This window comes from Pieris brassicae, chromosome 9, assembly GCF_905147105.1.
Source record: "Pieris brassicae chromosome 9, ilPieBrab1.1, whole genome shotgun sequence".
Lineage (NCBI taxonomy): Eukaryota > Metazoa > Arthropoda > Insecta > Lepidoptera > Pieridae > Pieris > Pieris brassicae.
The window spans coordinates 2,356,828-2,381,581 of NC_059673.1; the positions used below are offsets into that span (position 1 = coordinate 2,356,828).

The window sequence follows — 24,754 nt, forward strand, 5'->3', positions numbered from 1 at the left end:
GACAGGCCTTTAGCAATAAGCCGTGGTAATGGAATTTACAGTATTATTATTGACTGTTTTTATATAGTATGCATGAGCCTACAAAACGCCCAAATACGGCCGTCATGACAGCCCATCGGCATCCATTTTAGTGGGTGCGTTGCCGACCTTTGACGAGTACAACTCTTGCTTTTAACAATTAAAGGTCGTGTTTCCTACGAAAGACCCCACCGGGAGTCCATTCCACAGTTCGCAAAAAAAAAGTAAAATTACTTTTGATAAACACATGTTGGATTGACGCCATTTAGGTAATTACTTACTAAATTAAAACAAACCAATACACCGAATTATTTAATAACTTCAGTCCATACCATTTAGAGAGCTCACCGATGGTGAGGAAATGCAAAATAAATTCCATAGATAACATGTAAATAGTAGAATAACTTATTGTAAAAACCATTAACCAATTAACAAAAAAAATAAAAAAAAGTTTATCACAATAACATAATCGCGCTTCCCATAATACATGTAAATATACTATTTTCTTATCTACTTATTACGTCCAAACAATATAACGAATTAATATTAATTTTGTATAACCTTATTTACATAATATATTTACAGGACATTGGTATAGACCGCAAGTAATATTGTCATTTTCCAACCAAGTTTCTGGATTCGCCAGGTTTGCGACACCAGCGAATTGGTGGAGTACAGGAATGTTGAGTAATACTCATAGCCCATTCTACTCATGGGGACACTGATATATGAATAGAGAGTGGTTTCCTTAGCCTTAGGGCGCCAAATTTGACGCAACGTGTCGCGCTGCTTTGTAACATGAACATGTACGAAAATCAGGTTGAAGAATTTATCGATGAGGTTGAGACTCGTCCAAGGATATGGCATGGGAAGAAATATGCAATAAATTTAATGATAATTTCACAAACAAAACCGCAAGTGAAAAAAATAAGTACATTTTTAACACAATTATTTTATATGTTCATTACCTGCCTGACAAATCCCATTTAGGGCTAACAAAATGACCTTTTTCGTTTTAATAATCACAGTAAGAACAGTGTTTCTTTTGTTCGAGTCTATTAAAATATTTACTACACTACGATTCTCTAACGTAGCGACAGCTGTGACGTGCGGCAAATTTGAGGACGCCCTTAGACACGATACATACTATCAAGGAAGGTGAGTTTTCCTATCCTTCAAGGAAAACGTCAAATCTACTCAGTAAAGCAAAATGTTAGATCTCCATAAATTGTCATGCAATTTGCTTAGTAGGCCAGCCCGATGTGGATATTTTTTATAGAATCTCAGCCTGAAGGGCTCATACAGCTCAGCTCGGGCTGTTATGGCGAGCGACGGCCCTGGCCCCAGTATCAAGAAGTTGTATATATAGCTAGCGCGATTCAAGGTATGCGGTCATCACAACAGTTTCGCTATATAATATATGTTTCTTCTGCATATTTGAGTTCAAATTCCTATTATAGATTCTAATTCAAACAAATTGAAATTCAGACTGACAGACATAACATTTATTACCAGCGAAACACACACAAAAACACGCAAAATAATTATTAAAAAAATAACAAAAAATTATAACAAGGAGTAAGGTACGTTTTAAGTGTGTAATGTGTGTGTGTTGTAACTGACCGTGGCTCAGCATTATGCTGTGGAGCAGACGTGTACCACAGCGCTGTTCATTCTGCCAGAGACTACAAAAGTTAGTTTGCTCCACAGACGCAACAGAAAGAAAAATAATGTAATAATATATAATAGAAAAAATTATAATAGTAAAAACTTAACAGTGTGTTCAAAGATTTGTGTGTATAGATCTCTATATATTAAGTTTGATATATTTGTCAGTGTTCAAGATGAGATACGTGTTTACATAGTTATGCCTGGTGAGCGCGTGTTACAGATACCGGCAAACTTCTTGAGCATTAAACAAGGGAGTGGGGGAAAGTTTGCGCATCGTACACAGCGCGACACACAAACGTCAACTGATATACCAATCACGCGATCACTCCCCTCCCCACCCACCCCCCAGTGATACCTAAAAATCGCTTCGGCGCAGGCAATGACATTTGTTCAAGATGTCTGTATAATACACGATATCATAATTCATATAAAACCTACAAGAAATGCTCAAATATTTTTATCTAATTTTATCGAGACCTACGATCGAGAATAATCATCACACAAACAATAGACGTTTTACAATTCAAAAGAAATCGACCCGAATACACTTAACCTTTAGGATTGTTTCTACTATGAAGAGTGTTAAATAAATAATAGTGCCAATCCTTAGAAAAAAATCTGGCATAGCCTAGAACCGCAGGCGTCTTGAACGAATACCGTCAGAATACCATCAGAACAAAAAGCTCTCCGCCTAGGTGGACTGACATGAGCAAAGATGGCTCTCAGTGAATGTAGAGGCCAGTGTAGGGCGTACTGAAGGAAGATGGAGGAGACCTAAGTCCAGAAATGGACCAAAAAGAGGCTGATTCACCGTGAAAGATGACGACGTCATAAGAAAATTTAATAAATTGCGTCATCATCACTTTTGAACACCCCTTGTATACCTTAGTGTCAAATTTGTATGGAATTGTTAAAATCTATCACAATTAACAAAATTGCTTACACACTACAATTCTTGCTTATAACATTTCTCCAAATCGTCCTTGGGCTCAGTATTTTCAATCGGCTTGATGACTTTGATATAATTGACTGGTACAAGGCCCGCAAACTGTTTGTCTATGGTTGCCATTAACCAACCAGAGTTCCATAGGTGTCCCTGTTGGTGAAGGTCCATATTACGAGTTAGTTTAAAATTATTCTTCTATAATTTTTTAATGACGCTACACTTTTAAGTAATATTAAAAAAATGTACAGGAAAGGGGGGGGGGGATCAAGCCTACGGGACTCCCAAAATGGGGCCGTCATCGCAGCCCATGGACACCATATGGGGTGTTTTGCCTCCCAGGGAAGATCCCCACCTGGAGTCGTTCAGTTAAAACTTATTTTGATAAATATTAACACATAGTATTGTCTTTGGTTAACGTAGCTTTTACACAATTTAAATTTTAAATTATGTTAAATAGTTATAAGTTTATATTAATACAACTATCTTTAATCTGGTTAAAAAATTGTTTTCTTTCAAATATTAACTCATAAGATCGCACATACATACTTTTGTTTGGCAAAAATTATTGGCTTAGAAATGCGTTCGTTAAGATATTTTACTGATAAGGCATCAAAGACATTATTGTTTCACCACCATATGTATTATCAAATTAGTTAGCAAAAATTCTGATAAGCAAAAAAACCTACAACATTTAGACAAGCACTAAGTAAGGCTTCCGTATGTCAAAACCAATACTTATTTTGACACATGGGAGTCGTAGTTAGCGATTAGTTTTGATTCAGAATATTGTTAAATAATAGGAGATATTCACCTGTAAGTGCTGCGGTGCCAGTGTTATCACTTGATTCGCGTTAATGCTTAATTCTTGAGGCGTCGTTGCCTGAAAGTCGTGTTGAGCGACTGCTTTTAATGGAGTCTGCCATGTATGGGGGTCGTGTACTGCAATTTTCAATGCAATTAAATTCAAATGGTAAACTTAAAAGTGGCGTTACAACCTTTTTAGGTCTGGGCCTCAGATTTCTGTATGTTTCGTGATCATTTGTAAATAAAATAGGCTATTAGGATCAATCTACTGTGCCACATCTTTTTGGGTCTAAGGCAAGCCGGTTTCCTCACGATGTCTTACGGTTCGAGCGAATGTTAAATGGAAAATACGTAGAAAGACCATTGGTGCACAGCTGGGGCTGGAACCTATGACCTCAGGGATGAGAGTCGCACGCTAAAGTCCTTAGAATATTGTATCCGTGCAGTCTAGATAAGATAAAAAACCGTGACGATTCTCTCTTCACCCTTAACTAAGCAATGTTCATATGTTTATTGATATTTTAACCAGAATTTGTATTATGTTTATATTTCACAGCAAAAGATACTAACATCGCTCATTAATACTTGAAGACAGTCCATTCACCATCTTCAATACTATATACGGGGCAGCAGCAATCACTCCCAAGAACAGAAGAATTGGCCAACTTGAGCCTTTGGCCTTTTGTTCCGGTGTTGCCACACCCGTTTGTGTTGTTTGCACTGCTTCCGCCCATGCCTGATAATAATAATAATTTAATGGCGCTGGTAAAACGCAGATTTACTGCAATTTATCCCCCCTACCCTCTTGTCAGCAAAAGTAAGCAAAGCTCTCAAAAATCGTAAATGCATTTCGTTTTCTAGTATAGATAATGTGTGAGTAATATGTGTAAAAAGTAAATAAAAAAATCAATGACCCCTCTCCCCCCCAATAGTGTTTACGGAATACTCGATCGGATCGGAAAAAAGAAAGTTCTATTGGTACAATAGAACTTTCATTATACGTTCAAACACCTGACTTCAGGGTTAAGGATCACCTTAACCACTAGGCAAACATTTATATAGCCAATATTTTATCATATAACGTCATTGTTGATATAACTTTTATCTCCCAAAACTATTTTTATTAAAACTTGAGAGACTGGATGATAAGATATTATTGAGGAAATATTAAGATTCTTATTTTCTTAGATAAATAGGATTTAGCCTATTAGAATGAACCATGTTTTAATTCAGGTCTGTATGTTAAACATTCAGTTTATAGATTTCCTGTGAAATGTTGTTGTTCCTTTTGCATTGCGTTATATATTTTCTACTAGAAGAATTTTACTAACTGTGAAAGATGAATACTATCTCTAATAATTTCTTTTATCAGACAGTTTAAGTTACCGTTTTTTATCTGTTTCTATGAAATTGTTATAAACATAATTATTACGTGGGTAACACTGAAAATGTTTAGAACGGGCCAGTTAGAAACATTGCTAATAAAAACTTTTTTGAATTTCAATTTAGAACTCTTTGGTAACTTATATAGCATTCATTTGACATGTTTTTGCGAATTGGCGGCAAATCTAAAATTCTTGTTACACGTGAAAATGAACCTGACGCGAGAAAATTTTCGGTGAATGATACAGTCCTGACCTGTTACTTAAATTCTACCGAAGCACTAAAGATAAAATTCGAGGTATTCGCTTTACGTGCTCTGAAGATGCGGTGAAAGCGTACGAAAATGCCATAGAAGAGACCCCTAAGGTGGAATGGGCCCAATGTTTTTCTCAGTAATTCTATTGAATACAACAATTACTTTGAAAAAACAATCAAAGTTTTGGAAACTTTCTAGTTCAAGATGTTCCATTTTCTAAACATTTCTAGCACTACCTAGGTATATGAGTTGTTAGGACTAGAAACATCTAGTTATAGTAGTACAAAGTGTCTGATATTTTAATAATGTCTTGAACACATTAATTTATCAAAAATATATATAAAATATACCTTACCTTAAATTCACCTTCTGTCCTTATACCTAGAATCACCAAAAGTTTCCTAATAAGCCAGTTAAGTGATCTAACAACAGCAAATGTTGACCAAAACTGGGCAAATAGTGTTCGTAAGCGGCCAAAATTTTCTGCAACACCTGAAATACAAGAATATAAAAAGGGTAAAGCAAAGAAATACCTACACATAGTTATAAGGAAATTAAAGTACAGTGTTAGCTTAGTAATTAAATTGTAATTTATATTAGCCTATTATTAATTCTCTAGTTGTAATTTTGGCTGAGCCAAAGGAATTTCTTTTGATTAAATCATGTTCTGAGGATGTTGGTTTAATCCCGTGCTGTGCACCAATGGAGTTTCTTTCTATGTGCGCATTTAATCTTCGAGCAAATGGTGAAGAAAACATAGTGAGGAAACCGTCTTGTCCCAAAAAGTCGAGGTATAGACGGCTGATCTCATACTTGCATCATCAGGATTGCAACATCATGAAAACAGAAATTTGAGGCCCATACCTTAAAAGGTTTTGTAGGAACCATTGTTTTTTTTAAATATTGTTTGTATAGTTATATGTTTGAGAATACTAGCATGTCCAAGGTGAATCAATACTAAACATATCTTTGCCTAATAACTCAATTTTTTTTAAATCAGCCTCACTGGCCTAATAATACAAATGACAAGTCTATTTAATGTCAATATCCATTATGTTGTCAGTCAAATGCAACATTTCTGAACTTATAATAAGAAAACACAGAACCACAAGTACAGATGTATATACTTTCCTGTTAGAGTTATACAACTGATTGCAAACAAAGTAAATACCTAATATAGCTCGAAATGAACTTGTCAAAGCGAAGAATGTGCTCTCAAGCATCATAGCCACACTCCCAACAGCATTCACAATACTTTGTATTGAGTCAAAGGCTGGTCTTGAACTCTCTTCTGCCATTTGAATAAACCTATAGCCAATTAAATAAAGCATAAACCAATATATTTAAGGGAAAAACATAGAGTATCTTCTTTTCATGGATTTTTTCTTAAATTGTTATAAAATGAAGATAAGAAATACTACAATTTGTATGAAGCTACTATGCTACTAATTATTAATAATGCATAGATACAACTTTCAGAAAAAATATTTTTTTCTCTGACATTTAGACTTCATTATAGTACATATTTACTTTAGATAAATGCTATTGAATACTATTATCTCTATAATAGTTATCTTAAGAGATATGTTCTTAGATAGATTGGAGTTTTACTGTTTCTAAATAATATAAAAAAGATATATAATAATAATATAAGAAATATTTTTAAGTGTATATTTCATAATTATTGTTATTTAGTAATCAATAACTAACAGCAAATGCTCATGTGTGATCTTTTATATATTATAATATCATCATATTTTAAAATATAAATTGAAAGTGTTTATAATAATGTTAATATATAGAATTATGAATTTATTTATGAGGAAAGCACAGTTGTTACTATGACAAGTTTTCCTGTTTATTATAATACCTGTTTTCAATATCCATTGGGTGGCGGTTGTAACTTCCATAGGGTGCCATTCCTCCAATGCCTCCCATTCCCCCCATACCGTAAGAACTCATTCCATATCCACCCATACCGCCACCATATCCATAACCGTAGCCCCCATATCCACCCATGCCATAGGATCCTCCCATACCATACATTCCACTATTCATGTAACCTTGTTGAGGAATTTCCGGCCTCGGAGGTAGAGTTGGAGGTCCAAGGACTCCAGTGGATGTTGAAGGTATGGGATTTCGAAACATAGGCACATCAGGGTGGATTGAGGCAACGTTTGATAAGGTCGGGGTTGAGTTTACATCGAATTGTTTACCTGATTCAACCATTTTTTATCACGTCACACTTGCCAAACGAATATTTTTATATTAACAAGGTATTATCTACTTTTCCTAAATGGTATCAGAAAATCGCAAATTATTACGTCTTTTGTTATGATATTAATATTTATATAATTTAGCTCACTTTACAGAATGGTTTGTTGTTTAACACAGACGTCAGACGGAGCAAATTTATAAAAATATGCGCAGGTAATATAATTTAAATTCTACTAACAGTCTTTAAAGCTTAAAGTCGAAACTCGATTCATAAGATTTCTAGTTTATGACATACACATTTGTAATCTTTTGACTTTGACACGGATGACCTTTAAAATTTCTTAATAATTCAATGTTCATAACTGGATACTGAATTTTATTTTATATTAGATTATTATAGTATATCTATGTGGTAGTTGTTTACTTATATTTGCTAGCTGTAGATTTTTCAGCATGTCTGTAATTTGTATAGTTAAAACACGTAATAAACAGCTAATTAAACAAGCATAATTAAATTTTTAAATGGATGTACAGAATGCACACCAAATCCGGATTAAGTTGAAACAAGCTGTTAACAATAATTACATGCTCTAGTCTATGACTTGTTTACTATTAGTGTTTGTACTTTATTCAGAAAGAGTCCGTGCTGCGATTTGAAATCACTGCAGTGCCAAATTACTTTTTCTATTATAGTTACAGAACTACATTATTATAGTTGGACACAAAAAAATAAAATGAATACAAAAATATATTTAAAAAATTCGCGAAGGCAAGTAAAGGATCTTTTAATATTAGTTTTTTAATTTATTGATAACCTGTAGTAGTTGAACTTTTAGGCCATTGATTTTGACTCTATTCTATTCTTTATGCTATTACGTATTGTCAATTCAATAATCTGTGCTAAATGCCAATATTAATTCGTGTCAATACAAATTACAATTGGCCTATAGTTTTGATTTTAGTGTTTGTTATTTATTTTGCTTATTTGTGCTTGTGTTAAATAACTTTACTGAATAAAGTTTGATATTACGTGAAATAAAGGTTTGTAACACTGGCAATATTTTTGTACAACTATTGCATGGTTTGTAAACATAAGCACTAAACATTTTGTATTTCTTGTTCATGTATTAAGCTCTAAATATAACTTTGTAATAATTCGAAATAACTAATCCATAATCGAAACCACGCTTATTGAAATTGAATAGTTATCTATTCATTATAAATTGAAGTCCAATCACAACAAAAGCACAACTGTAATATTGTAATATATTCCTTAATCATATTTAAAACAATATTTGCATATCTAATTAGAACGTATCGAAAGGCTGGGTAGTTAGTATCAAATTTCTGCATAATAGGTCAAATAACTAACTTTATACAGTGGATGTGAGTTTGCCAAGTAAGTCATTATATTTTAACTCATAAAATATTTCATTGAGAAAAAATTATCAATTACCTGCTCTAGGTTTGTATGGTACTTGTATTAATTGAAACATATATGCCAATTTAGTAATTCTTATTAATTTATGAACACAGGTTTAAGTATGAGACTAATATTATAAAATTTTACATTTTACATACATTTTCTGTTAGCAGATTGATTAATCAATGAGATCAGGATTTGATGACAAGTTTGATTTGATCTAGTATTGTAATGCCAAATAAAAAGTTTTACTCTGGTTTATATAGAAAAAGCATTACTCATATTCTTGAATTTAATTTAATAAATTGTATATTTTTATATATCATTATTAATTAATGTAGTTTAGATTCTTGATTATGCTATAAACACATGGGTAACATTGAATCTGGAAACTTCAAATATGTTTTTTGAATATGTACTACCATGTATAACTTGTAAAGGTCTATATGTATTGAATCAGTAGGCTCAAAAAGCAGTATAAATTAAGTTTTCGTAAAGGTATTTATTTAACAAAGTCAATCAGTAATTGCCCATAAGTCACAATGAAATGTAGTACTACTAATGAACACGTAGTGTAAAAATGTATGGAAGGCTGATGATTTTTGATCATAAATAAATAATTAGTTTAAGAAAACAAGGCTAAAAGAAGTTCTTCAATACTCCAATCATATATCAAGCCACACTTACAATTGCTTTGCACTACTTTTATTTATGGAACTTTTATAATAACACATAACTTAGTAAAAATCTATTAACCACATCAACTATCAGTCTATTGATTTATTTATTATTAAGAGATATTACGTCTCTCAAGTATTGTGTCCAACAGCAGTTTAACCAAACCAGAAACTATTATTTTTAGATTCTGTTTGTATTGTGACTGAATTTAATATGGTTGTTCATTAACCGAGTAATTATTATATTCTATTTAAATTTTGTAATTAACTATGTACTATGATTGACGGACATTGATTGAAATAATAAATTCCTACTATAACTATCATATACTACTATCTATACTTTATATAAATAAAAATATAAAAAATAAGCATAACATATATTGTTGTTTTAAGATGCAGCGTTCACCAAAATTTGTCACTTTATTTTATTTACGCCGCTGCCGTCTAAAGCTCTTCGACGCATCGCTCTCAGACTGACCGTGTGACGTCTTCTATACGACTACGTGCTTTTTCTATAATACAATTTATCTAATTGCCTTTAAACTGAATTTAACATAAAATAAGTTAGATTACATTATATTTAGTTATTTAACAAACTACCATAACAGATTACTCCAATGCGGTAAATATTTACATTAGCACATAAATAACAATATTTATATAGAAAAAACAACCTAAAATCAAACACTAATAGATTAAAATATTTACAAAAACAGTAACTATTTCCTACAGTATAGGATATATATATGTCAGTTCACTCAATGGACAATTAAAAACGTCTCTATTCTATTCATAGTACAACTAACAGACCTCGATTTCCACTATTAGAATTGTTATCATTACAAGAGTAAGACGATAAAGCATCGCACTATTCTATATTCCCATTTAACGCTGTTCCATTTTCCACTGACGGCTCCGGAAATAAATGAACCCGTATCGGCCTTCGTAAAGCCTACGGGAGATATTTAGTGCTCGTATTTTAAACATTTTATACCAAGTTGCTACGATATTTGCGCAATGCAACTATGTTGGTGTAGACAAGAGCTGTATGCCTTCTAACCAAAAAGAAATATTGTAGCAATTCCATCATGGTACCTCGAATTAGAATGTTGGTTATCCTTTTCACCTCCACGCCTGGTGTTCTACAACACAGCACTGTTTAAGGTGATTTCGAGACCTACTTACAGCTACCGATACAATACGACTTAGGGGTCTTTAAGAAAAGAGTGTATGATTCCCCCAAGGCTTAGCAACACACTGTCAGCATTGCAGGTGACCGTGGACTAGAAGGATAGAGCCCTGTGACTTGCTATCATGACCTCTATTACAAGATGGTTTTAATATTACTTTAATTGGGTATCAGTATTTTTTGCTTTGTGTTCATTTTTATTTACTCTATATTTGTCACCTGCCACATGTCCTTCACGAATCAGTAGTTACTGCCTTCGACCAAACAAACAACTTGCTGCAGGAGAAGCATAGAGATGTACTAGAATTACAAGCAATATTGTTAATTCTCTTTTTGGGCAGCAAAAGCACTTTCAGCAGCTTACGTGATTAAAATTTTGATTTTTTTCAGGTGGCTTCAATTTGAACCTGAAGTATCGATTGGTAAGTGAAATTTTGAATATTTTAGTAATAATAATAATAGAGCCTTTTATTTCCAGAAAAGTGATACATAATATACTTGATTAAGGTAAACAATTAGGTACGGGTATGTAGTGTCGTTTTATATTATGTCTCAATTCGGCCTGTCTTTTGGCATGGGCCTCCTCCAGCTCTCTCCAATGTGTTCTATCCTCTGCGTCTCTGGTCCAATATGGTCCCAAAGTCAGGCTGATGTTGTCTTTCCAGCGTGATTTCAGGCGACCCTGACGTCTATTCCCGTCCCTTAGGTACCATAGAGTCACTTATTTAAGTCTTACTTACTGGATATTTTAGCATTGGTCATTAATAAACTTATGTAAGTCTCAGCTATACAGCCCTACGTACGTTTACAGGCTGAGAGTGCTAGGACTGTCTGAAAACTATCGGAAAGGCTCACTACTATAGTTATGGACTCTAAGATAATTATATATTTTTATACGGAAATTATTTTCCCTTTCCATTAAACGCTTGTGCACGAGTAAGCTGTAAAAGAAATGTAAGTTAACAAAGCTTTTGGTAGAAAAAGCTCGGCTATTGTTGTGATAATACAGAAAAGCCTAATGTTAGCGAATATGAAGTTGGATTCACACTTGTTGGGCAACAACTTGACGACTCACAGGGAAAAGAACTTTACAATTGTCCTTTCCCTATTTAAGTGCGACAGTCGTGTGTTAAATCCAATACGTTTTTGACGTTTTAGCGCCAAATCTCGTTTCTAACTCTGAACCGTAGGACCAAAACACACAAGAGTAATATTTAATCGAGTTAAGCTTTAATAAAAGTGTTAGTAAGTGTTTTAACTTTTTTATCAATGATTGATTTTATAAAGAAATATTATTGTTCAGTTATGTCTAAAGTCCTTATCAAATTATGTTATCACTTTGAACGATAACTCAAGTAACTAATCAGTATGATCTCATCTCAAAAATGTTTTTGTACAATTTATTTTTCTTTCAAATATATCTAGTGAATTATTTTTATTTTCGGCTGTAAAACATACTTTTTTATTGTATTGGATAGTATAGGTTTTTTCACAATTTGCTTCTATAAATGTTTGTATTTTTGTATCTCTGTTCACGCGTCACGTAATGATTTTTGTTAAAAAATCGGGGTTTGTGAGAACATCTCAACAATTAATTATTAAGTTTGTTATGAAAGTGCTGGGGACCCTGATACATATTTTTATAACAAGGGTTTCCAATGTACACATAACTTATATAATGAATAAACACATTTATTAATAGATTGTTAAAAAACAGCTTTTCAGCCATTAGATGGCGTTAGTTGTATGAAATATTATAAACATTATAATTATACATAAATGTTATGAATAGATTAGTTTTTTAAAGCTTTATCACTATGATCTATAAAGTTTTTTTTAGATAAGACTTTCTTTTCATTTTAAAAGATTTTATATAAAGCCTTATGCACGCGATTCCCACGGCATTGTGTGCGTGAAGCGGAACGCTCTCTTAGTAAAATGGATTAAAGAGCCGTTTACACTGTAGCTTAAATATTAAATCCTATAAAACATATTAAATTTCCAAATATTAGAGGACTGAAATAGTTTTTAAAATATTTTTTTATTAAATAAAACTTCATTTATATTAATTTTTTGTACTTGGCAGATAATAAAAACTAAACCAGTGGAACCCTTTTACGTCTGGGTCACAGATTTCTGTGTCTGTCTCATGATGGTTTGTCAATCTAGTGGGCAGGTAGGTGATCAGCTTTCTGTGCCTGACACACTATCAACTTTTTATGTCGGTTTCCGTTTTCCCTTGTTTCCTTCACAGTTCAAGTGAATGTTGAGTGCATACAATGGAACTGTCTTGAGTCAGTAAATAGCAGCGGTAAATGTAACTTGCGAAATAATCGTTGTATGTTGTATGGCCGATGGAGGCCGCTAAATTGTATAACAAAAGACACACCAAAATTTTACCTCGCATGTTTTTTAAGCGAAACAGTATCGCGACATTATATGATGTGTATATGGCAAATTGTAGGTCGTCATATTAAAATTATTTGTATACCCGATCAAATCAGTCTGTCGTTGAACAATTGAAAAGCACTCGAAACGTTATGTAAATAATATTCGCGTTTATATCCGTTAGTTAATCAAACAAAATAAAATAGATATATTAAGATAAAATAGATAGTAGTAGTCTAATTTCTTGATAGTTATAGATTGAATTATTTGAATGACTAATCATAGCGTCGACTGTATGTATACCTTCTAATTGACCCGGCAAATGTTTTGTTTTGGTATTAACTAATGTCTAGTGTACTAATATTGTTAATAAATGAAGGATTATATTATTAATTGAATTTTTATTATTTTACAAAAAAGCTAAAAAAAAATGACGTGGTTAAAAGGTATAATCACTTAACGGACAATAGAAAAGGTCAGTTAGCTTTTGTAATTTGTTAACTAAAGTTACAATGTATTATGTGAGCCCTTTTCAGAAGGTTAGTCCTAGCTGTGGGTAACGAAATAACGGTGGACAATGTGGCTTTCTGATGTACCTACCCATCAGGCACATTGAAGCTAAGGCACTGCTGAAATGCTGTCCTTTCCATATAACAATTTTATTAAGTACATCACAAGCTCGAATTCTCGGTATACTCTGAGTTCGATGTAGCCCACAGAACTAAGAATGTCGGATATATGAGTGGGTAAAAAGGGTACGTCGTTAACTGGGCCTCAAATTTTTTTATTAAAAAAAAATATCTATGGTCAGTTATGTCGATTAGTGTTCAACTTTTATAAGTGTGCACGGTCCTTATTGCAAACGCTTTGTGCAAACCTGGTTTGGCATCATCCGAATTTAAATACGATCGCGAATGCGTTTCCGGAATCAAATTATGGTGGGAAACGAAAAATACTCTAAACACATTGTCAACGTTTGAAAATAGAATTTCGTTGCTGTGTTACATTTAGGATACTGTATAAATAAATAGACGTAATTTTGCGTTATCTATGGCGCGTTTATACTTAAGTAGTTATTATCTATATTTAGTCATTTGTCTGGATAAACTGCTGTTATTTTGACTAATTAGCAATAAGCGCATTCCCCAGACTTGTTGAAGCCCGAATTGAGTGCTGACCGAGGTATGAATTTATTTTTATAATTAATATCCTTTTTAATACAAACTTATTCAAGACAATGAAATTTGCTGTATTTACAAAAAAATGCTACCGATTAAAGTGTGTAAATAGTGGTGAGGTGCGACTCTTAATCCAGAGATCATGGGTTCAAAGCTGTGGAGAAATATCACGTGTCATAGACCAGAAAATCAATTTATCACACAATTATTACATACTCAAGTATCTATGCTTATTCGTATAACATGCATACGTATAATTTGTATTTACAATTTTCTTAACCTACAAAGTAATAATAAAAAGAAAATTAAAACAAATTCAAAAATAGTCCCTGTGGCAGTGTACCTGTATTCGTTGAGCCAGGAACGCATCAGCTCTGGAGTCACCGGTATCTATCAGGCGCCAACGAAAGAGTAATCTTCAAATCTGAAACAACTGGAATATAGATTATAAATAATATATATATAGAATAATTAAATTGACCATTTTCCATGTATTGTCATAAAAGTACACCTCGTATTTTGTATTAATCTACACCAACTTAGTACACAGCTCCTATAGTCGACTCCCTCTTTTGGTAATGGAATTCAGAGCTGATTCACTTGCTCTCAACGTATCAAGTAATTAGTCCAGTCTCAGATTGCTTTGACCGTAATCCATGACGTGTTCTGTTGTTCACGTCTTTTGATATCTGATATCAAGAAGTTTGTGATACCAAAGAAAACGGAAATGTAAGAGCCGAATCCATATCAACTCTAATACAAAACTGTATACTGCAATTTCATCCGCTATAAGTTTGTATTTGAAAACATTTTAATCAGACCTCCTAATCTCATATTCCTTCAAAAATAGAGCGTACCAACTCCTATAGCGCCGGCAACTCGCGAGCCCTCTGCTGTTGGCATCACTTAACATCAGATGAGACTCTTCTCCGCTTGCCTCATAAGAATATGAGAATATTATAGAAATAACAAAGATAACTTGTACTTACTTTACATTGATTGGAATATACTTTTACAATCAGTTGCTTCTATTAAAAATAAAAATTCTTCAATCTTCTTTAATCTTAGTAACGTAATGATTGTTATTGTTATGTTATTGGAAATTAATTCAAATACCACTTAGACTCGATAACAAATATACAATGGCTGGAATGAATCTCGAACAGTATTGAATAATACTATATTCTACAGACGGTACAATTATAGCATCGCAAATTACCCTCATTTGAATCAATTTAATTTGGCAGTTATGCGAGATACATTCATTAGCCCACGGGTGGTTGAGGTGAACGGTCGTTAGATAAGTGTGCTGTTATTATCTCCGCTTGCCAGCTCTGAGGTACCAGTTAATTGTGCTCATAACTTAGTTGTGTGGCACGAGTGGTATGCTTAGTTAATTAGAACTTTGTTTATAGATAATTATTAGGGTTTTTGCAATTTCTGAAATTTAAATTACTATAATTAAACCAATAACATTTTGTATTAAGTACTACTTACGATGATTATCGCACATACTATTAACTAACTTGTAAAAGGAGTGTTGTTTTGACTGAAGTAAGGTATTTCTAGAATTATCTGATAATCAATCAGTACTCTCGCTAGTTTTCGTAACAAGAGAATCATAATAGTATCTCCAAATCATATGGGGTCCAGGTCCAGCACCACAAGCGTCGGGAAGATAAACTAAAAAAAATCTATTACAAATATTGAATATTGATGCCTTTAAAACACAATTTTAACAAAGTACGCATTAATGTATTGCATTCAAATGCAAAATCAAATGTAGGTTGTATTGTCTTTTGTTAACTAGCTTTTACACATTAAGAAAACACCTTTTAAACGGATTGAAGCTTTGTATTATTATAAGCTTATAATTATGTACATAATCACTGTGACCACGCAGCCTGTAAAGAACGCGAAACGTTAGAATTTTTTTTTAAATGATGTAAATAATTATAAGTTTATAATAATAATACATAGCTTCAATCCGTTTAAAAAGTGTTTTCAAATGTAGCTTGCAAATCTCGCGAAATATATAAATTGGGACAGAATTATCGTTTGTAATTGTGTTTCGTTACTATGCTTGAAATATAATAGTATACTAAATATTTGCAAGATATTGTGTGTCTGTAGTGTATAAATCATTACGAAGCTGTAGTGTTGTCCCAAATAGTTGATAACCACTCGAAGAGGATCCGGTCGTGGTTGTCATGGCCCGTGAAGCGAGATTCATTTTTGTGCCAATATTTGTCATTAGCCTCACACAAAATTTGTTTAAAGTTTAGAAAAATGTTATAAATATCCTAAACTAAGTGTTTTTTTTAATTATTACAACTTCAATCTGCTTTGACTGTATATTATCTTTCATGACTGCTTTAAAATGGGTTAAAGTTTATGGCTATTGAAGAAATAAATGTTTTATTGAACCTTTTTAACTGAACGCATGTATGCTATCTCAGCGTATACATAATTAAAAAAAAACAAAGTAAACTGTACTAAAGTTGAATAATTGCGTTATAATTTTATAAGAAAACTGATTGAAAAGTCGATAAATAAAATCCACAGTTATACGTGTATATTCAGTAGTATACATACTTTATTTATAGAGCAGTGTTGGCCTAGTGGCTTCAGCATGCGACTCTCATCCCTGAGGTCGTAGGTTCGATCCCCAGCTGTGCACCAACGGATTTTCTTTCTTTGTGCGCATTTAACATTGGCTCCAACGGTGAAGGAAAACATCGTGAGGAAACCGGCTTGTCTTAGATCCAAAAAAGTCGACGGCGTACGTCAGGCACAGAAAGCTCATGAAACAGATACAGAATCTGAGGCCCAGACCTAAAAAGGTTGTAATGTGCCATTGATTTATTTTTAAGGTACTAGTGGATAAATTCGCAATATTTCAGGCCGACACGATGTCGTTCATAAAACTAATATAATATTATATATGTATATAGACCGAAGTAAACTTTTTATTATTATTACTTTTCATTATATGAGTATCAGTTCAAAAATATTAAAAAAAAATCTTACTTTTGTAAAACCTCTTTCATATTTTTCCTTTTATCTTTATCTTTAACGGTCCAGTTTTTAACGGCTTGCAATTATTTACCTAAAACATTTAGAAATCCCATCAATTGTGTACTCAAAAGGTGAATTTAATTTTCGGCATAGCAATGCATACCGATCGTATTGCAATTAATTTGCAAACATTTTTTGCGCCAAACTGCAAATTATTATTCTCGGAATCGTGAATTCGTTTTGAAATGTAAATGTACTAAAATGTAAAAACAAGATTGAGTTTTTACGCCGTAACTAGATATAAAATTTAAGCAAATAATGATTTTACAAGTTAAGCAAGTACGTTATAGTCTCGACATCTATGTCTGTAGGACAACCTAGATGGGGATAGTTCAAATCGTAGCCTATACCAATAAATCCAACTCATCACGACATTGTACATATGTAAAATAATATAAATTACGCGACACGTCGTTTGTCCGCTATTTACTCCTAAACTACATAACCGATTTCAATCAAATTGGCTCACCGTGGGCAGTTTGATCTAACTTAAAAGGTAGCTTATAAATATAATTCTACTGTACGTGTGTATTTCACTTAACACCTCTTAAACGTCTGGACCGATTTGAATGTTTTTTTTTGTATGCGTTTGGGTGGAGGTTCACAAATCAGCCCGGTAGATGGCGCTGTAGTCAGTATTTTCATACTTTGTTTAATATCCTAATGGTTTTGAATATCATGCCGGACAACGTCTGTCGGGTCCGCTAGGTACAAAAATATCAGCTGAGGGCACGCATAAAGGTCGGAGACGCCTTACGTAATCAGGTGCCCTGAGTCCCGGCAGCATCGCAGGCGCAATTTCTCGGCGACCTCTGCAGCTCCTAGCTCACAAAACCTGTAATATAACATACTATGACTCTCGTATGCCTAAATCTATAAACCGTATGATGAGTCGAGACTGAGAGCTTTTAACTCCCGTATGTTAGATTCAATGGGATAAATAATGTAATAAAATATTAGTAGGTACATAAAATGACTGGAACAATGACAGTCTCCGTCATTGAAGCGATTATTCTGAAAGGCTATAAATAATTAAGGATAAATTGGGTTCAATCGATAAAACGTGTTATACGCGCGTGACTCTTTTTATAATTAGCTCATTATACATAACCCTTAGTGAATATTTATTTACGAAAGCGTTAGTGGGTGAAATTCGCGAACATACCCGTGTGGACAGAAGCGGAGGCGGATAGATCTGACCGCTCCAGGAGCATCGATTGGCGTGCTGTCTTTCCTGTACTGAATAATCGACCTTACCTACTAGAATTAGGGTTGAATTTCGTGAGGGTAGACCAGCTGTTACGACATTAGGATTTTGGTGGGTGTTGAATTCATGCGGGGCCCGGAGACCGCAGTGCCGCGCTGGACGCCGGCCGGGATACATGTCTGTACGTCGTTTATACAAAATGTTTGCGTTGACGTGTTTTATAAAGTGTTTTGTATAGTGGAGTGTTTGTGTGGGTATTGTGTTTGTGGCTTATATTTCCACTGGTTTTTAGTATGTGTTGGAGGATAATGTAGTTCTATAAGGTACAAATAACAAGGAAACCAATTAATTATCGGCATTATTATCATTCGAATGTAATAAAAACAAAAGGTTTCGTTGTAATTATCTAATTGTTTAACTTGAATATATAAATTGAGAATATCGAAACTGCCAATTATTGAAATATACCTATCATGGAGCCAAACAGATCTAATTAATTGGTCATTTGACGAAGGATGGGCCGGTTTATGACACTTCGCAGAAGACCAGATGATTGTGTACTTCATTGATAATCATTCTAATTAGCTTCCAAAGGTGTATTAAGCTTTGCATTACCAAAAGTTTGTTTGGAAACAGGAAAAATTTGTATGGTGATGATTTACTGGGTACTGGAACGTTTCTTCTTTATTAGAATTATACTATTCGTGAGTTAAATTTTTTTTTGTGAAGCTGCCACACACAGATTTTCTTTAAACACAGCAATGTGCAGACAATTTTAATATGATCAGACTTTGACGAGTGACTCTTTGAAAGTTAATTATAAATATTTGAGTATAATTGACGGAACTTAAAAATTTTGTGCTGAAATTATTAAATGCGTCTGTATGAACACGATAAACTCAAAAAATACCGATATGTATCTCACACATTGAATTGAGGAAGGTTTTTCTGATATTATGGGTATGTAAATTGACTGAATTATAACAGTTGTTATTGTTGAAGGGCGTCACAATCTTGTCAAAATGTTTGGCTCGCGTGCTTTGGTCTACCCAAAATTACGTAATAAAATTTTAATTATAGATAAATTGAAACCTACACTTTAATATATACATGTGTAGTGTAAACGTGTAAACATGTCTAATTTAAAAATGAAAAAATTGAATACGTTACAAAAAAAATTAACAGTGGTTTTAAGTTTTAGATATTTTGCAAACGCAACGATTTCTAAGAACTTAAAGAACCAGACGGGTCTATAAAATTAGAGTAAAAAGTGACCTCTGGATTCTTATAGGGGTCACCGAATACGATATATATCTATACTTAATATTATTAAGCTAAAGGGTTTGAAGATCAGGAACAATTCGTGTTCAATTTGTTTTGCGTTTGACCATAATAAAGAAGCTGTAAAAAGAAAAGTTTTTTAGCTTCTCTTTCTCTGCAATTGGGTTTTCTCTTTGAAGTGTGATATTCCATCTATTATGGATTGCTATAGTTAATTAATATGGAATATAAAAAATATAAACAATAATTAGTAGGTATTTAGTTGTATTGTGTAAATTGTAATAAGCATAACTCGGCGTATCGCTAAATATAGACATTTGTAGATTGTAATAAGGTCATTACAATTCGATTGAATCTAGAGCAAAATGCTTTCAATGTTATCGCGGACTTAAAATGGAATTTACTTATTAGGCGATTTCTTTAATATTATATAAAATGTCACATTATGACTAGGGATTAACGAATGAAATGATTAGGGAGGCATCAGGGAAAAGGCATCCTTAGCAAGGAGAAGAAGAAGTCCTCAGGGGAAAGTTCAAGAGTAACTCAACAAGAATAACATTTGTATTGAGTAAACGGCCATGACCACTATCTCCCACACTGAACTCTGGTACCCTGGTAGATCTATAGTTGTCATTCTGCCCTCCACTAGTGTCGTCAGGAAAGAGCTTGTGCGCTTATAGTTTTACCATATTATAGTTTTTCTGTAAGGTGGCTACCGCCATGAATGACATCCTCTTTTTTCTTTTCTGTTCTTATTATGCTGTAGATACTATTCTGCATGCCCTGCTTACTATAAACTGCTTCTAACTTGTAGCTTCTATGGACTCACCCACGACCTCCTGTCGTATCTCTGGTCTGGCACACCGAAATCTTCTCTTTTTCGTCGCTGTCTCCAATTAATTAGTTGAAGTCTCTAACCTCATATAGTTTTGATAATACCTATTGGTGGCATATTTATAAAACAGTGACGACGTTTGATTACCATTTGCATAAAAGTTTATAAACGAAGAGGTCATGTGTATCAAAATACTAGGTTATTTAGAAATAACAGATATTTGATTTGTAAAATTTCATCAAAAATATGACTTATAAAAAACGAAGTCTCGCAACAGTCTTAATAGACCTTCTGTCTTAAGTTATAACGTAATAATATCAATATTATAAACCTTTTATGTTTTGAATAAATACAGACTTGGCCATCGCATGGAAGGCACTCTGTATTACACAAGTAATACATGTTAGATTTAAATTTTGAAAAGATTTAAATTATATTGTTTAGTAATTTGATTTATAAACTAAAATAAAATTAGTGTTTTTCTGAATTTGAATTTCTAGCTGCCTTAGAGTTTCGATGATCGGTCAGTCAGTTAGTGTCAAAATTAACAAATTTTACTAGTTATAATCAGTAATGAACTTGAATGATATTAAAATATAGTGCTTATTTCTGCTTGGTAATTCAAAATTCAGGCTTCCAATTTTATTCGTCGTCATTACTACAGTTGAAATTCCTGAAAATAATAGACAATTGTACGTGTTAAACGTTTCTTTTGACAGAAATACAGCCAGCAGTTATACAATGAATATTATGAGTGATTGTTTTGATGAATCCATCGTTATGCAAATGTAATTTCAGTTCATAACTGAACTTAACGATGAGTTATAATTTTTAATCTCTTTTGAATTGAGTTCTTTGGTTCGATGCGATGGTCGTTGTGAAACATTTTTTCACAAGTTATTTACTATTATACTTTAAAAGTACACAAATGAGGGGCAAACGGGCAGGAGGCTCGGCTAATGTTAAGTGATACCGCCCATAGACACCAGGGCTCGTGGCTTTTAAAGAATTGGAACGCTCTTTTCTCGAAAGACCCTAAGTCGAATTGGTTCGGAAATACCTTTGCTTTAATTGGCAGCTGGTTCCACATAGCGGTGGTGCATTGCCTTGAATAACGCTCAGTTGTGGAACGACGGACTTCGAGGTGATACGGGTGGAATTACGTATTCTGCTTCGATGTCTGATGATTAAAATAATGAATTAAGACCTACATTATCTAGTACTTCAATCTACTTTTAAAATAAATTTCGGTTATACATTTGGCAGACTTCCCCTCATAATTCCGTCTAATAACTTACAGTCTCTATGTAATTTATTAGAGACTTATATTAAATATCCTTATTCGTAAATTGGGTTATACTTAAATTACTTATTAGTCTAAGTGGGGATATATATATATATATATATATATATGTGTTGCAATGACATAGACACATTGAAAGAAAACAATTTTTTTAACCGGATTAAAGCTATTTGTATTATTATAAACTTATAATTATTTACATAAATTTAAATTTTTTCGAGCTAAAATATATATATATATATATATGTTGCAATGACATTGACACATTGAAAGAAAACAATTTTTTTAACCGGATTAAAGCTATTTGTATTATTATAAACTTATAATTATTTACATAAATTTAAATTTTTTCGAGCTAAAAATTATTTAAACCTAATCCTACAAACAGCTAAAGTCATTATAGAATTAGCTTATCCCTAAAAGTCAAAACAACTTGTTTATACCTACTCCCGACGTTATACTATACAGAATTTTAAGCTAAATAATTGTGAATTAACACAACCAATATTCCATGAACCATAATCGTTTATATCAGTTTTGTCTCGTGTCTGTACGAAAAAATTTCAGGTCAATAAAACACGTTTACGACCTGACCGACTAACTTACTAACAAGTGTTAATAACAGGTGCGTCGTTCCAACCTTAACAGGAAGCTCGTGGTATTGTGTGGTACTTATATAGTCGTCCAAATTGTGTACCTATGTGTGTTAAATTGTCCGTTATACCTTCTAAAGTCTAGTCTTTAATTCGTAACGACATCTACAATCTACGGTTACAAATCACTACGATGACGTCATGTCCTGATACGCGCTAACAAAGTTGTTGTGACTAAGGATATGTAGAACTTCTCAACCATAACCACTAGGGCCTTCTGGCCAGTTAGTGGTTAGAGTGGTCGAGGTTCCTCCCTTTTGGTTGGAGGAACTGTTGGCCATCCTTCCTTAGTTACCGTTGTTCCATCTATTGTGAGATGAAACGAGCTGTAGAGACCAAAGAACTTTATCACTGTCAGGTCATCGTTTATTAAACATAGGCAGGCGACAGTGAGTCTAGTAGATAGTAACAAGATACATGTTTGATTAGTAAAAACCGTTTCAATAAGTCTCGAACTTTCGGCAAAATGGCGGAATGTTTATGATTATAAGGCAAAAGATTTGCTTTAAAATTTAGGCGATAGTTGTACTAGTAGCGTGATGATGACTGAGGTCTGAACCACGAACCACTGGACCTCTTCAATATATAATAAAGGGTAACTTTGTATACAATACTCCACCCATATCACAGCAGGCATGACGTCACGTGTCGCTATGACCACTTAAAATGGCGGACTACAGCCGAATTTCAATTGCGCTATTCGGGAAAGCGTTGTCATGCAAATAACGTGGACACACCTAAGTGATCAGCTTTACATCATCTCTGGTACCGAGCCGAGGGCTTTTCGAGCTCACTCAGTATTTCTTCAATTTAATTTCGTTAAGTTAACCGCGTTATTTTATTTATTAAGTAAATTTCACCACATCATATATAACGCTATATTTACAGTATGTTACAAGCGATCTATTCTAAAATACACGACAATTATGGTAAACATAAATATTTGTAAAAATATTTGACTTCTAATTTGAGATTTCACTAGTAACCTTTCGCTTATTGCAAAGCAAAACGGCGGTTTAGGCGTGAGATAGGCATTTAACAACGCTTTAAAAATTGATCAGCCCTCTATCGACTATGTCAAGTTCTGGATTGTTCTGTTATATTCGCGAAGAATTCTGATGGGAGGTGCTTGAAAGTATAGGCACTAATCACTTTGATGAGAATAGTATTTCATTACAGAACATTTTATACCATTTAATCAATTGTCTTACCATGGCATAATTGTAATATAGTACCCTAGTGTCAATATTGTCATAACTATATTTCTGTCATCAATAATGTTTTATTATTATTATTAATAATTAGCGTTAGTATCGTACGTAAGGACTTACCAGGAATCTACAGTGATTCTAGAATATTGGTTGTTCCACTTGGTCTCCCATTACGGGCTACCAAAAAACTAGACAATTATATATTAAAAATAGACAAGCTTACCCATAAATGTGATGTTTGGATTGAAAGGGTTATTTGGTTCTGATTCTCGTATCGTGTCGATACTTTAAAATCATTTGTTGTTATCAAAGCACTTCTAAAGAAAATCGATCTATGAATGAGACCAAAAAATATTCTATAGTCTACTATCTATAGGCTGAATAGACAAAGATATCATGAATTTTTTGCAGTTCTACCATTCTTGTTATCCTGAACTTCTATTTTTAGAATGAGAGCTCTTTGCATTTAGCTTCGTCCTTTAAAGCAAAGACGATGGCATGACGTTATACGCTAAAAGTGTTTAGAATTCAACTGTTTTTTTTCTTATTATTAACATGTGTTGTGTAAGGCCGCTAGCGATTTTAACTGGCGTTATGGAATTTCAGGTTCTTTCATTGAAAAGCGTATTTTAAGAATTCTCAAATTAATGAAAGCGTTTGTTGACAATATACTTCCTTGTTATAGCTTTTATATACGCGGCTTTGTTGTGAATGAAGCCCGAAGTCGGGTAAAGTTTCCGGGAAGTCTGAATATGTGTAGGACCCGCAGGATATAGTATGTTGACTCCTTGGGCTTTGTGCTTAAAGCGCATGGCGTAATTAAAAATGTAGATTAAGACACACCGCCCTATACTCTAATAGGTAATATAGAAAATATATCTTTTTTGTAGAATTTGAGTTGATTATTCAATACCAGACCAGATATTGAAACAGAACTAATTTAAGCGTACGACCAACTAGGCTTCGGAAGATAATCCACTCCTTACATGGAAATTGTATTGGTTTTTACAAAAAAACTCCCAAGAGAAAT

At 33.3% G+C, this 24,754-nt stretch overlaps 2 protein-coding genes across 4 annotated transcripts in view; one reads left to right on the forward strand and one right to left on the reverse strand.

The window, feature by feature from the left end:
* Positions 1 to 320: 320 nt before the first annotated feature.
* On the reverse strand, positions 321 to 7,616 carry LOC123714294 (peroxisomal membrane protein PEX13). The gene is made up of 6 exons (XM_045668508.1): positions 6,949 to 7,616; positions 6,250 to 6,386; positions 5,434 to 5,570; positions 4,010 to 4,175; positions 3,447 to 3,574; positions 321 to 2,785 (listed from the first exon to the last, which is right to left on the reverse strand). The coding sequence occupies exons 1-6, from the start codon at positions 7,305 to 7,307 to the stop codon at positions 2,636 to 2,638; spliced, it is 1,077 nt and encodes a 358-aa protein (XP_045524464.1). The 5' UTR covers positions 7,308 to 7,616; the 3' UTR covers positions 321 to 2,635.
* Positions 7,617 to 8,215: 599 nt separating this feature from the next.
* Positions 8,216 to 24,754, forward strand: part of LOC123713969 (focal adhesion kinase 1) — a 136,890-nt gene continuing 120,351 nt past the window's right edge. Inside the window, exons 1-2 of one of the 3 annotated variants that reach the window (XM_045667899.1) lie at positions 8,216 to 8,336; positions 10,978 to 11,009. The gene's annotated coding sequence lies outside the window, so the exon portion shown is untranslated. Of the gene's footprint in view, positions 8,337 to 10,977; positions 11,010 to 18,589; positions 18,689 to 24,754 lie in introns of those variants that run through there. The other 2 variants (XM_045667897.1, XM_045667898.1) reach the window with 2 other exon arrangements.